The sequence below is a fragment of the Rhinoraja longicauda genome, chromosome 26, assembly GCF_053455715.1.
Source record: "Rhinoraja longicauda isolate Sanriku21f chromosome 26, sRhiLon1.1, whole genome shotgun sequence".
NCBI lineage: Eukaryota > Metazoa > Chordata > Chondrichthyes > Rajiformes > Arhynchobatidae > Rhinoraja > Rhinoraja longicauda.
The window spans coordinates 1,686,278-1,700,937 of record NC_135978.1 but is presented as its reverse complement, the minus strand read 5'-3'; the positions used below and the strand labels follow the sequence as shown (position 1 = coordinate 1,700,937).

Genomic DNA, 14,660 nt, shown 5'->3' with positions numbered 1-14,660 from the left:
AGTGAGGTTAAAGCAGTTGAGTATTTCAGTGAAGTCAGCGGTTATTGTGGAGTCAGTGGAGTCCATATGGATGTTGAAATCACCGAGGAGGAGGATTGAGGGGGAGAGAGAACAGAACTGGGTCAGAAAGTCAGAGAAGTCAGAAAGGAATGATGGGTGTGGTTTGGGAGGGCGGTAGACAACTGCCATGACTAATTGGGTGTGGCCAGAGAGTTTGAAAGCCAGGTGTTCAAATGAAGGAGCAGATGAGATGGAGATGAGATTGATCTTGAAGTCCTGTCGGTGAATTACGGCAATCCCACCACCTCGGCCTTCCGAGCGTGGTTTATTGATGTAGGAGTATCCGTTGGGTGTAGTGAGGTTGAGTGGGAGGTAATCCAGAGGTAATCCAGACTATTATATGTTTGAACAAAAGAGAATACAGCCCTGGAGACTAATCAGTTATTTCATCAGACAGTCGACAATCACCTGTTACTCATGCAGGCAAGGAGAGACTGATTGCAGTGTTTATTTAGGACCCCAGCAGATGGTGAAACCACCTTGCTGCAGTGATTCATTCATTCATTGCAGCAATAGGTGGATAAGTTTCATCCTGTGACCAGCATTTGCTGACTCATGTAAAGGTATTCAGATCTCAAATGATTTTCTGATATGTGTATAATTGTACTAGTAAACCAAACTTTCACTCAAGCAGCTAAAGCGCAATAATGCATTCATTTTCTCCTTTCGTTTAATTACTTTCTTTCCTTTCCCCAAGGTGGTGATTTTGTTTTTGCAGTGTGGTTAATGGAAATATTCTTTCCTGCAAAGAATAGTGGAAAGTGAACCAGAGAGTGGAGCTGGCTGACTTATCTCCGTTTGGGAGCACTGACATTAATTATATTGCCACTGCACCAGCCAAAGTTACATCTACATCAATTAACCATAGGATGTCTCTTCTAATGATGGTTTTGGCACAGATTAACATAAATAATTCTTCTGAATGTAGCAATGCTTCCACATCAGTCTGAAGAAGGGTCTCGACCCGAAACGTCACCCATTCCTTCTCTCCAGAGATGCTGCCTGACCTGCTGAGTTACTCCAGCATTTTGTGATACCTTCGATTGCTTCCCTAAACATTATTGAATGTTAGAAATCAATGTAATAAATTAACATTGCATTAGATCTGCAAATTTTTGTAAAATAAATTAATACCTGGCCTTTACTATTCCTGTCAGCAGAGCAGCTTGTACTGGAGCCTTCCAGGGAGAAGGCAATTCTGGATTTAGTGTTGTGTAATGAACTGGATTTGATAAGGGAACTCAAGGTAAAAGAGCCATTAGGAGGTAGTGATCATAATATGATAAGTTTTAATCTACAATTTGAGAGGGAGAAGGGAAAATTCGAATTGCAGTTGAGCAAGGGGGACTATGGAGGCATGAGAGAGGAGCTGGCCAGAGTTGACTGGAAAGAGACCCTAGCAGGGAAGACGGTGGAACAACAATGGCAGGTATTTCTGGGAATGATGCAGAAGGTGCAGGATCAGTTAATTCCAAAGAGGAAAAAAAATTCTAAGGGGAGTAAGAGACAACCATGGCAGACAAGGGAAGTCAAGGACAGTATAACAATAAAAGAGAAGAAGTATAACATAGCAAAGATGAGCGGGAAGCTAGAGGATTGGGATTCTTTTAAAGAGCAACAAAAGATAACTAAAAAGGCAATACGGGGAGAAAAGATGAGGTACGAAGGTAAGGTAGCCAAGAATATAAAGGAGGATAGTAAAAGCTTCTTTAGGCATGTGAAGAGGAAAAAAATAGTTGAGACAAACGTGGGTCCTTTGAAGACAGAAGCAGGTGAATTTATTATGGGGAACAAGGAAATGGTAGACGAGTTGAACAGGTACTTTGTTTGTGTCTTCCTTAGTGAAGACAGATCCAATCACCCAGATGTACAAGTTGACAGAGGTCCTAGGGTGACAGAGGAACTGAAGAAAATTCACATTAGGCATGAAATGATGTTGGGTAGACTGATGGGACTGAAGGCTGATAAATGCCCAGGACCTGATGGTCTGCATCCCAGGGTACTTAAGGAAGTGGCTCTAGAAATCATGGACGCATTGGTGATCATTTTCCAATGTTCTATAGATTCAGGATCAGTTCCTGTGGATTGGAGGGTAGCTAATGTTATCCCACTTTTTAAGAAAGGAGGGAGAGAGAAAATGGGAAATTATAGACCAGTTAGCCTGACATCAGTGGTGGGGAAGATGCTGGAGTCAATTATAAAAGAAGAAATTGCGGAACATTTGGATAGCAGTAACAGGATCGTTCAGAGTCAGCATGGATTTACGAAGGGGAGATCATGCTTGACTAATCTTCTGGAATTTTTTGGGGATGTAACTAGGAAAATGGACAAGGGAGAGCCAGTGGATGTAGTGTACCTGGACTTTCAGAAAGCCTTTGATAAGGTCCCACATAGGAGATTAGTGGGTAAAATTAGAGCACATGGTATTGGGGGTAGGGTACTGACATGGATAGAAAATTGGTTGGCAGACAGGAAACAAAGAGTATGGATTAACAAATCCCTTTCAGAATGGCAGGCAGTGACTAGTGGGGTACCGCAAGGCTCGGTGCTGGGACCGCAGCTATTTACAATATACATTAATGGCTTAGATGAAGGGATTAAAAGTAACATTAGCAAATTTGCTGATGACACAAAGCTGGGTGGCAGTGTGAACTGTGAGGAGGATGCTATGAGGATGCAGGGTGACTTGGAAAGATTGTGTGAATGGGCAGATGCGTGGCAGATGCAGTTTAATGTGGATAAATGTGAGGTTATCCACTTTGGTGGTACGAACAGGAAGGCAGATTATTATCTGAATGGTGTCAAGTTCGGAAAAGGGGAAGTACAAAGAGATCTGGGTCTCGACCCGAAACATCACCCATTCCTTCTCTCCCGAGATGCTGCCTGACCTGCTGAGTTACTCCAGCATTTTGTGAATAAATACCTTCTGGGTGTCCTTGTTCATCAGTCACTGAAAGTAAGCATGCACGTACAGCAGGCAGTGAAGAAAGCTAATGGCATGTTGGCCTTCATGACAAGAGGAGTTGAGTATAGAAGCAAAGAGGTCCTTCTGCAGTTGTACAGGGCCCTAGTGAGACCACACCTGGAGTTCTGTGCAGTTTTGGTCTCCAACTTTAAGGAAGGACATTCTTGCTATTGAGGGAGTGCAGCGTAGGTTAACTACGTAGGTTAATTCCCGGAATGGTGGGACTGTCATATGTTGAAAGATTGGAGCGACTGGGCTTGTATACACTGGAATTTAGAAGGATGAGAGGGGATCTTATTGAAACATATAAGATTATTAAGGGATTGGACATTCTAGAGGCAGGAAACATGTTCCCGGTGATGGGGGAGTCCAGAACCAGGGGCCACAGTTTAAGAATAAGGGGTAGGCCATTTAGAACAGAGATGAGGAAAACCTTTTTCACTCAGAGATTTGTAAATCTGTGGAATTCTGTCTCAGAAGGCAGTGGAGGCCAATAATCTGGATGTTTTCAAGAGAGAGTTAGATAGAGCTCTTAATGATAGCGGAGTCAGGTGGTATGGGGGAGGGCAGGAACGGGGTACTGATTGTGAATGATCAGCCATGCCACTGAAGGTAGTTGAGGCCAGTTCATTGGCTATATTTAAGAGGGAGTTAGATGTGGCCCTTGTGGCTAAAGGGATCAGGGGGTATGGAGAGAAGGCAGATACAGGTTACTGAGCTGGATGATCAGCCATGATCATATTGAATGGCGGTGCAGGCTCGAAGGGCCGAATGGCCTACTCCTGCACCTATTTTCTATGTTTCTATCACATTGCTGGCTCGAAGGGCCAAATGGCCTACTCCTGCATCTATTGCCTATTGTCCTATTATCAAATCAATTTTTGGCTACTACGCTAACAATATTACAGAGTTTGTACAATTATTTTAAGGAAGGACACTCTCGTAATCTGCTCCACCTGGTTTTCCCCAGACTGCAGTTTACCATTCCAAACTGGTAGTGCCCATTTGCTTTGTTGTCAATGGTCTTTCTCTTACAAGCAAAGGTATAGGTGGAAGTAGATTGGTGGTACAGCGGTGCTGCAGTAGAGTTGCTGCCTTATAGCGTCAGAGATCCAGGTTTGATCTTGACTACAGGTGCTGTCTGAGCAGAGTTTGGATATTCTCCGCGTGGGTTTCTCCGGGTGCTCTGGGTTCCACCCACATTCCAAAGACGTGCAGATTTGTAGGTTAATTGGCTTCTGTAAATTATCCCTAGTGTGTAGGATAGTATTGGTGTAAGGGGTGATTGCTGGTTAGCGCGAACTCGATGGGCCTGTTTCCGCAATGTACCTCGAAAGTCTACAAGGTTACATTGAGGATAAGTGGTAATGCCAGTGAAGTAAGACAAGTTACTTTGCAGTGTTATATAGCAGTCCAATTGATGATAATTCACTTGCTTATTTCTTTAAATGGAGCCTGCTGTGATAAGAACAAAAATCTTATCTTCCACAGTGAAAAAGAGCCCCGACCAACCTCACCCATCCTTTTTCTCCAGAGATGCTGCCTAACCCGCTGAGTCATGTCTGCACTTTGTGTCTATCTTTGGTATAAACCAGCATCTGCAGTTCTTCATAGGTGTTGAGGGAGTGGAAGGAGCAGGCCTTTTTTCTTCTCATTCTTGTTCCACCATTCAATAGATCATGACTGATTTATTTTAAACCATCTTGGTACCACCTTTCTGCATTAACCCTGTATCCCTTGATTCCCTTAATATTTAAAGTCTATCTATCCTTCTCTTTGTCTGAAACATACTCAGTCATTGAGCCTTCAGTCTTGGGGAAAAAATCCTAAGATTCACAACCCTTAGGATGAAGAAATGTTTAAGATTCCAGGCTCTTCAGTCTCCTGAAGTATTGCCTTTTTGTGTCTTGCTTACCCAAATAACAATGAGAAGGTGGAACTTTACCATGGGAAGCCATTCGAGTGAATGGTATAAATGCATTGAAGGAGAGGCTGGATAAGTATACAAAGGAGAATGGAACAGTGCATTATGCTGATAGATTTAGATGTGAGAAAGTGTGAATGCTGTATAAACAGCAGCACGGACAGGTTGTGCCGAATGGCCTGCTTATGTTATATATATATATATATATATAAAACAGTCTTTGCTTTTGTCACCTTTTGGCATTATGTAGAAGCTCTCTCTTCAATTTCAAAAGCAACATTTGCAAGAAACATTGAATAACTTTAAAAACTGCTGTTGAACAGTGGCTTACTTGTGGACTTTGAAGAAGGAAGCATTTTCCAATATGTACCTCATGATGCCACCATGTACTACTTTCCGTTGACTGAAAGTAAGCTACAGTAGTAGTCAGGCTGACTGGTTAATTTTTGTTGGGCTTCGCTGTTTAAAAGTGAGGATATGTATCGTGGTTATTTATTCTGCTTCCCATTCCTAGGAATGAAGAAGGTCATTTGAAAGTACATCATTGTAATGGGATACCGTCAGTTTCACAAGTAGGATTTGCTCGCCTTATAATTGATGTTTGGTTATGGAACATATTTTTCTGAGCACGAGTGATGTTTGAACTATTTTGGAGGAAGGACCTTAAATTTAAAAAAAAAATTCTTTCCACTAGAATTGATTTCTGACTTGCATGAGTAACCATATAACCATATAACAACTACAGCAGGGAAACAGGCCCGTTTGGCCCTTCCAGTCCACGCCGACCACTCTCCCTGACCTAGTCTCATCTACCTGCACTCAGACCATAACCCTCCAATCCCCTCCTATCCATATACCTATCCAATTTACTCTTGAATAATAAAATCGAGCCAGCCTCCACCACTTCCACCGGAAGCCCATTCCATACAGCCACCACCCTCTGAGTAAAGAAGTTACCCCTCATGTTACCCCTAAACTTTTGTCCCTCAATTCTGAAGCTATGTCCCCTTGTTGGAATCTTCCCCACTCTCAAAGGGAAAAGCCTACCCACGTCAACTCTGTCCGTCCCTCTCAAAATTTTAAAAACCTCTATCAAGTCCCCCCTCAACCTTCTACGCTCCAAAGAATAAAGACCCAACCTGTTCAACCTCTCTCTGTAGCTTAAGTGCTGAAACCCAGGCAACATTCTAGTAAATCTCCTTTGTACCCTCCATTTTGTCGACATCTTTCCTATAATTTGGCGACCAGAACTGCACACCATACTCCAGATTCGGTCTCACCAATGCCCTGTACAATTTTAACATTACATCCCAACTTCTATACTCGATGCTCTGATTTATAAAGGCAAGCATACCAAATGCCTTCTTCACCACCCTATCCACATGAGATTCCACCTTCAGGGAACAATGCACAGTTATTCCCAGATCCCTCTGTTCCACTGCATTCCTCAATTCCCTACCATTTACCCTGTACGTCCTATTTTGATTTGTCCTACCAAAATGCAGCACCTCACACTTATCAGCATTAAACTCCATCTGCCATCTCTACTTCATTACTAACTACACCACCTATCTTAGTATCATCTGCATATTTACTAATCCAATTTGCCACACCATCATCCAGATCATTAATGTAAATGACAAACAACAGTGGACCCAACACAGATCCCTGGGGCACTCCACTAGACACTGGCCTCCAACCTGACATACAATTGTCAACCATTACCCTCTGGTATGTCCCATTCAGCCATTGTTGAATCCATCTTGCAACCTCACTATTAATACCCAACGATTTAACCTTCTTAATCAACCTTCCATGTGGAACCTTGTCAAATGCCTTACTGAAGTCCATATAGACAACATCCACAGCCTTGCCCTTATCAATTTCCCTGGTAACCTCTTCAAAAAATTCAAGAAGATTAGTCAAACATGACCTTCCAGGCACAAATCCATGATGACTGTTTCTAATCAGGCCTTGTTTGTCCAAATAATCATATATATTGTCCCTAAGTATCTTTTCCATTAATTTTCCCACCACAGACGTCAAACTAATAGGTCTATAATTGCTAGGTTTACTTTTAGAACCTTTTTTAAACAAAGGCACAACATGCGCAATGCGCCAATCTTCCGGCATCATCCCCGTTTCTAATGACGTTTGAAATATTTCCGTCATAGAGAGTCACATGTAAACACAAAACATTGGCTGGAAGCATTCAACGGGTCAGGCAACATCTGAGGACAGAGAAAATGTTTCATGTTGACAACCCATGGCCAGGAAGGACAATTATTTGGCCATCAGATATAGAGTCATAGAGTCATGCAGCATGGACACAGGCCCTTTGGCCCAACTTGCCCATGCTGACCAACGTGTCCCATCTGCACTGACCCCACCTGTCTGCGTTTGGCCCATATCCCTCTAAACGTGTCCTATCCATGCACCTGGAAATGGATCAGACCCAACAAATCAGACCTGTTACTTAGCTGAAAGAAATTATAGTCAGAGGCTGCGACAAGGTTTTTAGAAGGATCTGAAAATAGAAATGAGAATTTTCTGTTGTGGACTGAAAAGAATAGCAAAGATCGATGCACTTACTGGAAACTTAAAGCCTCTTTGTTATCCAACTAAAAAGCCTAATAATTAATTAAGATTTAATTTTGTTGTATTTTAGGCGTAGAAATTCGGCAAAATGTCCTGCTAAGCTAACATTGCTATTCTGTGCAGGCCTTGGCACAAAATCCTAATGTCTTTTCAGATCCTTCCAAATCCTTGTACTAATCTTCGACTAGAATTTCCTTCAACCACACACAAGGCCAGTTCCTTGGCAGTGTGTGACACTGAGACATTCAAACCAACAAACTCTGACATGTTGGAATATACATTTTAAGCACAAGAAATAGGAACAGAAGTAGCCAGTATGGCTGATCTGGTGTTTGATCTTGACTCTAATTATCTTCTTGATCAAAGTAACTCCATATTCCTCTGTGCGCAAAAAAATCTGTCTCAGTCTTGAATGTACCGTAATGCAAGACCCACTGCTCTCTGGTGATTTACAACACTCGAAAATGCCTCCTCATCCCAATCTTAACAGGATCACTTTATATTCTGAGAAAGTGCCTCTAACTTCAGATTTCCCCATCCATGGGAAAGATATTCTCAGCAATTGCTCTGGCCCCCTAGCAGAAGCATCCACGTCGTGGGGCTGGGAACTGGAAGTGTCCTGAGCTAATTCTGCTACCACCATCATCTATCGTACAAGTGGTGGCTCCCACTGAGTGTCGCCAGAAGCTTGCGCCCTTTTCAGGACGGACGATGACAGTGATGTAACATTTGAAACATGGGTGATGGACACGAAAGAAGAAGAAGAAGCAATTGCTCTGCAGGGTGTTATCAGCGATCACTAATGATCACTAATGACAGCGTACAGGTGTTGTACAGCGCTTTATTATACTTCTCTGTAGGAATCTCCATTTCATGAATTCATCAACATTCGATCTTTTTTAAGCTGAATATTAAAATCAAGAAAGTCTACTTAAATTTTTCTATATGTTTTGCAAGAGCACAGGAAGTCCTTGATCTTGCCACACCGTTTATTGCAAACATGTTGCTGCTGATCTTTATCTTGTCAGGATATGACATCATTGATCCTACACAAGATCATCTTACGGTGAACTTTGTGCCATATAATTCATTGCAAAGCCTATTGCCCAATGAGTACAATATTAAACCTATTGCGTCATGCAGTGTTGTTAAAAATGGATATCAAAATACAAGCTATAAACAAAATGTTGGATACACTCAGCAGGTCAGGTGGCATATGCGGAAAGAGAAATAGTTAACATTTCAATTCCAAAATCCTTCTTCAGAACTGGAAAATGGGGAAAATAATAGACATGTGAAACTGCAGATGCTGGAATCTTGAGCTAAAGACAAAGTGCTGGAGGAACTGAGTAGGTCAGGCAGCATCCGTGGAAGGAATGGACAGTTGACCTTTCGGGTCGGGACCCTTCTGCAGACTGATTTTCTTCAGGGAGAAAATAGGTTGCAGAGTAGGTGGAGCAGGAATGGTTAGTGCTGTGATTAGTGCAAGACCAAATGGTTTAATATGGCTTTTAGAGGCTGCACATAGTGCTGCTTTGTCTCTGTGTTGCCGATGGCAGGGCTGTGGAACATGGGGAGAAAAACTTGAGCTCAAATCACAGATTAGTCTGATGGGCAGCTCTGATACAGCTCTGAAAAGGCAAATCAGCTAAATTAGAGAATTCAATATAGAGCCCATTAGGAAGATGAGATGCTGTTTTTCAGTTTGTAGGAAGGAACTACAGATGGTGGTTTATACTGAAGATAGACACACAATGCTGGAGTAACTCAGCGGGTAAGGCAGCATCTCTAAAGAAAAAGAATAGGTGACGTTTAGGCTTGGAACCCTTCTTCAGACTATGGGCTTCAATCTGAAGAAAGGTTCCGACCCAAAACGTCACTTATTATTTTTCTCCAGAGATACTTCCTGACCAGCTGAGTTACTCCAGCCATTTGTGTCGATCTGCTGTTCGTCAGTCTTGCAAGGGGCCACATTCTAACGGTGCACTTGGCCACAGGTAGGTGGAAGTGAAAGTGGAATGGAGGATTAAAATGGCAGCATCTGCGGACTGAACTCTGTTCAGCAAAGTGATTATCCAATCTTCACGTTAATTCGACTTCCCACTCCCGCACTGACCTATCTACAAATGATTCTGGTAAACCTACAGCATCTGCAGTATGTAGTTTTTGCTTGCTATCCATGATTATAATTTATTGAATAATAGCAGCAAGTTCTTATCAGAAACTCACCAAGTTTAACTCTGCTTCAACCAGCCAGTGCTCTGGCTGAGAACAGCTTATCAATTCATACCTTATCATCACCAGTTATCACACGTTTATCAGCTACTGAAAGTCTGCATACCACACTTCCAGGAAAGTCATTTTTTTAAAGAAGTAAACAAGTTACTTAAAGATAAGTAAAATTCAGGACCATGGTAAGGGCTAGTTTCACATTCATGATGTTTATTTGTTTTTTAAAAAATGTTACTGATCTCATCAGAGTTATTCGATGGGTTTCGAAAAAATGTCAGTCATCGAGTGATAGTGTGGAAAACAGGCCCTTCAGCCCAACTTGTCCACACCGGCCAACATGTCCCATCTACACTAGTCCCACTTCCCTGTGCTTGGTCCATCTCCTGTCCTATCCATGTATCTGGCTGTTTCTTAAATGATGGGATAGTCCCAGCCTCAACTACCTCCTCTGGCAGCTTGTTCCATACACACAACGTGCTGGAGTAACTCAGCGGGTCAATCTGAAGAGGGGTCCCGACCGAAACATCGCCTATCCATGTCCTCCAGAGATGCTGCCGGACCCGCTGAGTTACTCAAGCACTTTGTGTCGTTTCTTGTAAAGGAGCAGCTGCAGATCCTCGTGTCTACGATACCGGTTGTTTTAAGTTACACAGTGTAAAGCACGTGGTCAGATGAGCAGTGGATGGAAAAGAAAAATGATTAAAACAAACGACATACTTTTCCAGCTTTGTTCGCAAAGTAAACAAGTTAGAGTGAATTACGTTTTTGCACAAAACTTGGCTCCAAGTTAGTTGCCTGGGAAAGTCCAAACAGAAGTTTACTTTCCGGAGAAAAAAACTAAAAATTAACCAAGACATTAGTCATTAAGGACCCCCCCCCCCCCCCCCGGGGGAAATATCAGGAAGTGGTGCGACTTGGATGGAGCGGCTGGGAGTGTGGAGCGCTGGCGTGGTTGTCTCACAAACCCTGCCGCCCCCCCCCCCCCCCCCCAGCGCTGTGGAGGAAGTGCGCTGCAGCTGAGAAGCAGCTGACCGGGAGAGCAGAGCGGAGCTGAGAACTTGTCACATCAGCCCGGGCTGTGCACCCGGAGAGTGGGGGATAAGACAGGGCAGCCTAGCCCAGCGGGGTGGCAAATCCCAGGCTAACTGCTGGGAACCAGAGGCTGGTAGCTGTAATAGCTCTGTGTACGGCGCGTTTGCCTTGTTTGAGCAGGAGCGCTGAGCCGGCACTCGCCCGGTGCCGTGTTCCCACCATGTACACACACCAGTGCCTGCTTAACCTCATCGCTTCACACCCCAACGCCACCACACATTACCAATTCGTGCTCTGATTTTTGTTTTATTTTAACTGTATGCGCTCATTTTTGTTTTCTGCGGGCGGACCTCGAAATTAACCTCAGATAGTTGTGAACACATTACACGTGTCCCAATGACTCTGGACGCTATCCTGGGCGAGGGCAAGGTGGAGGCCGGGAGCTGGTGCTCCTGTTATGGCGTGAAGATGACTCCTTACTTCTCTGAGAACGCGGTCATTTCACAGAATGAAATCAACCTGCTGTAAGTATGAATGAAAAGTCGCTAAAATGTGGGATTCCTGAACAATACTTCCAACAGCACACACTGTGCACACAAGTCGTGCTTCGGAATGCCACTTTCAGAGTGCACTTGTGCTTCTGATGCCGTTTATGTACAGCGTTGGACTACATTCGACCTCTAAATAACATCTGCCGACTAGGTTTTATTCCGAGCTTGCAATAATCATATCGACGTGGTGTCATTTAAATCTAAAATATTAATGCAATCAATGTAACGTGAGAATTGGAAAAATGCTGCTTCTCAATCCATGCGGTCCTCTTAGAGTTTGAGTGAAATTTCATAATTGGCTGGAAAGCCACCTTGATTTGATCAATTCATTCACAAAATGCTGGAGTAACTCAGCAGGTCAGGCAGCATCTCGGGAGAGAAGGAATGGGTGACGTTTCGGGTCGAGACCCTTCTTCAGCCAGGACCAGCTTCTGAGTAGGACTATTTCCAACAACATGAGAGACCCTTCCCTCCCCCTATCAACTCTAATCTTTTATAGTCAAGCTACTGTGAAATTATCTGTTCAGAATGTAAATGTTTATCACCTGAAATGTAAAATAAATGATTTGAATGAAAGAGCTGACTTATATAACACTTTTCACACCCCTGTGAAACCCAAATGGCCAGTTAACTACCGTGAAAGTGCTGCCTATTAGCCAAATGGCTATGTATTGGCCACTGAATGGTCCCAAAAGTAATGAAAGGAGAAACCTGAAAGTCCATTTATTTTCTGGTGATTGAGAATCGGGACTTATAATAACACCCCATTACTGCTTAAACGTTCTCATTATTTCATTCGGAGATATTTCTGCCTTGATTTGAACTTTGTTTGAAATTCTTTTGTTGTGTTCATTTGCATCAGTTAGGGTCAGAGGTAGCAACTTTACCCTGGAACCGGGTGGAGACTTCAGCATTTAAAGTAGCTTGGTCCCTTGGGGAACATTTGTGTTTTGCAACTAAAGGAAGAAAAGCTTGGCAGTCATTCCCTGTTCCATGCCAGTTTTTTCCCTTTGCATTAAATCCTTATTTTTTTCCCCCTGGGATCCTACTAATTGCAAATTATACCGGGTTTGAGAGTCTCGTGAGGTATTGAAAAGTACTTTCTAAAAGCAAGTTTATTTTTGTTTTTGTTTGATATTCGTTATTCATTCATTCGTGCACTCTCAGTAGCCCTGATTTACTTAGAATCACTTGACATCTATTTATGTCACCAACATCTGATGTCCATATTTTGCACAGCTACTGCCATCAGAATGCTTTTGGAATGTGTAATTAAAAAGGCTGGGAATTGAAAGTATGGTGCAGTTCTTGATGCAAAGTAAAATCTAGTCTTACCCCTTGCAGAATTTGTTGTCCCTGGGGGGTGGGTATGCTTTGTACTCTCGTTTATCATTCTTCGATTTGCATATACTTACGATTACTATGTATTAGTACATAAATGGCTTAGTAACCCTCCAATCTCACTCTTTCTGCTCAGACTCTCATGTTACCCATTTTATTGCATGGTTTTAGAAACATAGCTCAACTCCTGGGTGCAGGAGTAGCCAGCACTGCCATTTAATATGATTGTGGCTCATCTAAAATCCATAACCCCTTCCTGCTTTCCCCCCCATATTTCTTGATTCCTTTAGCCATAAGAACTAAATCTAACTCTCTCTTGAAAACATCCAGTGAATTGGCCTCCACTGCCTTCTGTGGCAGAGAATTCCACAGATTTACAACTTTCTGGGTGAAGAAATGTTTCCTCATCTCAGTCCTACATCTCAGTCCTACAGTTTGACACAGATTTGTAACCTTCAACAGTTTATGCCTTTATTCCTTCACTTTTGGAGATACCAAATGCATTTTCATTTTGGCAATATGTAAGTGACCTGCATAATACAGTTGTGGTGAGGAACTGGTTGACAGGCTGGAGGTTGGCCTTCCATATCAGGCAAGACGAGAAGTACATGTACTGGGGAGAAAATTGCTGATGCAGATTATGAGTTTACGGGTTTAAATTACCATTGGAAATGGCCGAGGATCCTTTCATTTACATTGATAGATAACTGGATATAAGAACATTACGCTCCTGAACTTTGATTTTGATCTTCAGTTTAGCATTTTTTTTTAAACAAAAAAATGAAATCGGCCTGTTCTCCCTTCCAGTTTATTACGAGTAGGAAAATCAATTCTTAAACGATAAGTATTTGCATATTGTTAAAGGATACACCTCTGGCAGGTTTAAAAAAAATTGATTGCCACTAAGAACGAATATTTCTAAGATGGTGGTGTTTTAGACTTTTCATGGCATTTGTAACTAATGTTGGCTGTCTATGACCCATTATTGAAGCAGAAGTATTTGGGATATATTTTGTCCTATACATGTCCTATTGAGTTGCACACACAATGGGGAAATTTTGCCTAATTTTTACGTTCAACATTGTCTTTTAGGTGTGTTTCTAAAAAAACAAATTGTAGTGCATCTACATTGACAGAATAATCTGACTTAAAACAATTTGTAAAATGACAGCAGCATATTTTAACCATTTGAGCTTCCTTAATACTAATGGATGTTCTGACTTGCTGGTCGTGGGGGTGCAGATTTTATCTGCACCTTGTGCTTTGTTTGGTTGAAGTATCTTGCATGCAGTGTTAAATTTGTTTTTATAACTCAGGCGTTGACTGTACTAATCCAGTGTCCCGAATGTATTTACATTTGACAAGCCGCTAATATTAGCTCGAGCGAAAAACAAAAAACCTTCTTTTATATAGAACTGATGGTGTTCCTATTATATCCCAAAGAGCTTTGCACTTAAAGTGATGTATTAGTTGTGGTTGTTGGTGGTGGTTTGGAATAAAATTGGCTGCCAATTTATCCATAAATCATGGTCCCATTAACATTAAATGGAGGAAGGTTGAGAATTTTTGTGTAGAAAGGAACTGCAGGTGCAGGTATATACTGAAGACAGGAGCTGCAGGTGCAGGTATATACTGAAGATAGAACTGCAGGTGCGGGTATATTCTGAAGACAGGAACGGCAGGTGCAGGTATATACTGAAGATAGAACTGCAGGTGCAGGTATATACTAAAGATAGAACTGCAGGTGCGGGTATATACTGAAGATAGGAATTCCAGGTGCAGGTATATACTGAATATAGACACAGTGTGCTAGAATAATTCAGCACGTCAGGCAGCATCTCTGGATAAAAAAGGATGAGTGATGTTTTGGGGCCCTTCTTCAGACTGAAAGTAGAGGGGAGGGAACGAGAGGTAAGAAAAGGCTAGAACAAAGCAGGGCTGGCAACAGATGATCAAG

General features: G+C 42.3%; 1 protein-coding gene across 2 annotated transcripts in view; it reads left to right on the top strand.

Moving 5' to 3' along the window:
- Positions 1-14,660, top strand: part of ssh2b (slingshot protein phosphatase 2b) — a 137,220-nt gene that overhangs the window by 49,113 nt on the left and 73,447 nt on the right. The window contains exon 1 of one of the 2 annotated variants that reach the window (XM_078422611.1): positions 10,931-11,335. The exons of the other annotated variant lie outside the window; for it this stretch is intronic. Coding sequence (XP_078278737.1) covers positions 11,208-11,335 — 128 coding nt within the window. The 5' untranslated portion in view covers positions 10,931-11,207. Of the gene's footprint in view, positions 1-10,930; positions 11,336-14,660 lie in introns of those variants that run through there. 2 annotated transcript variants of the gene reach the window in all.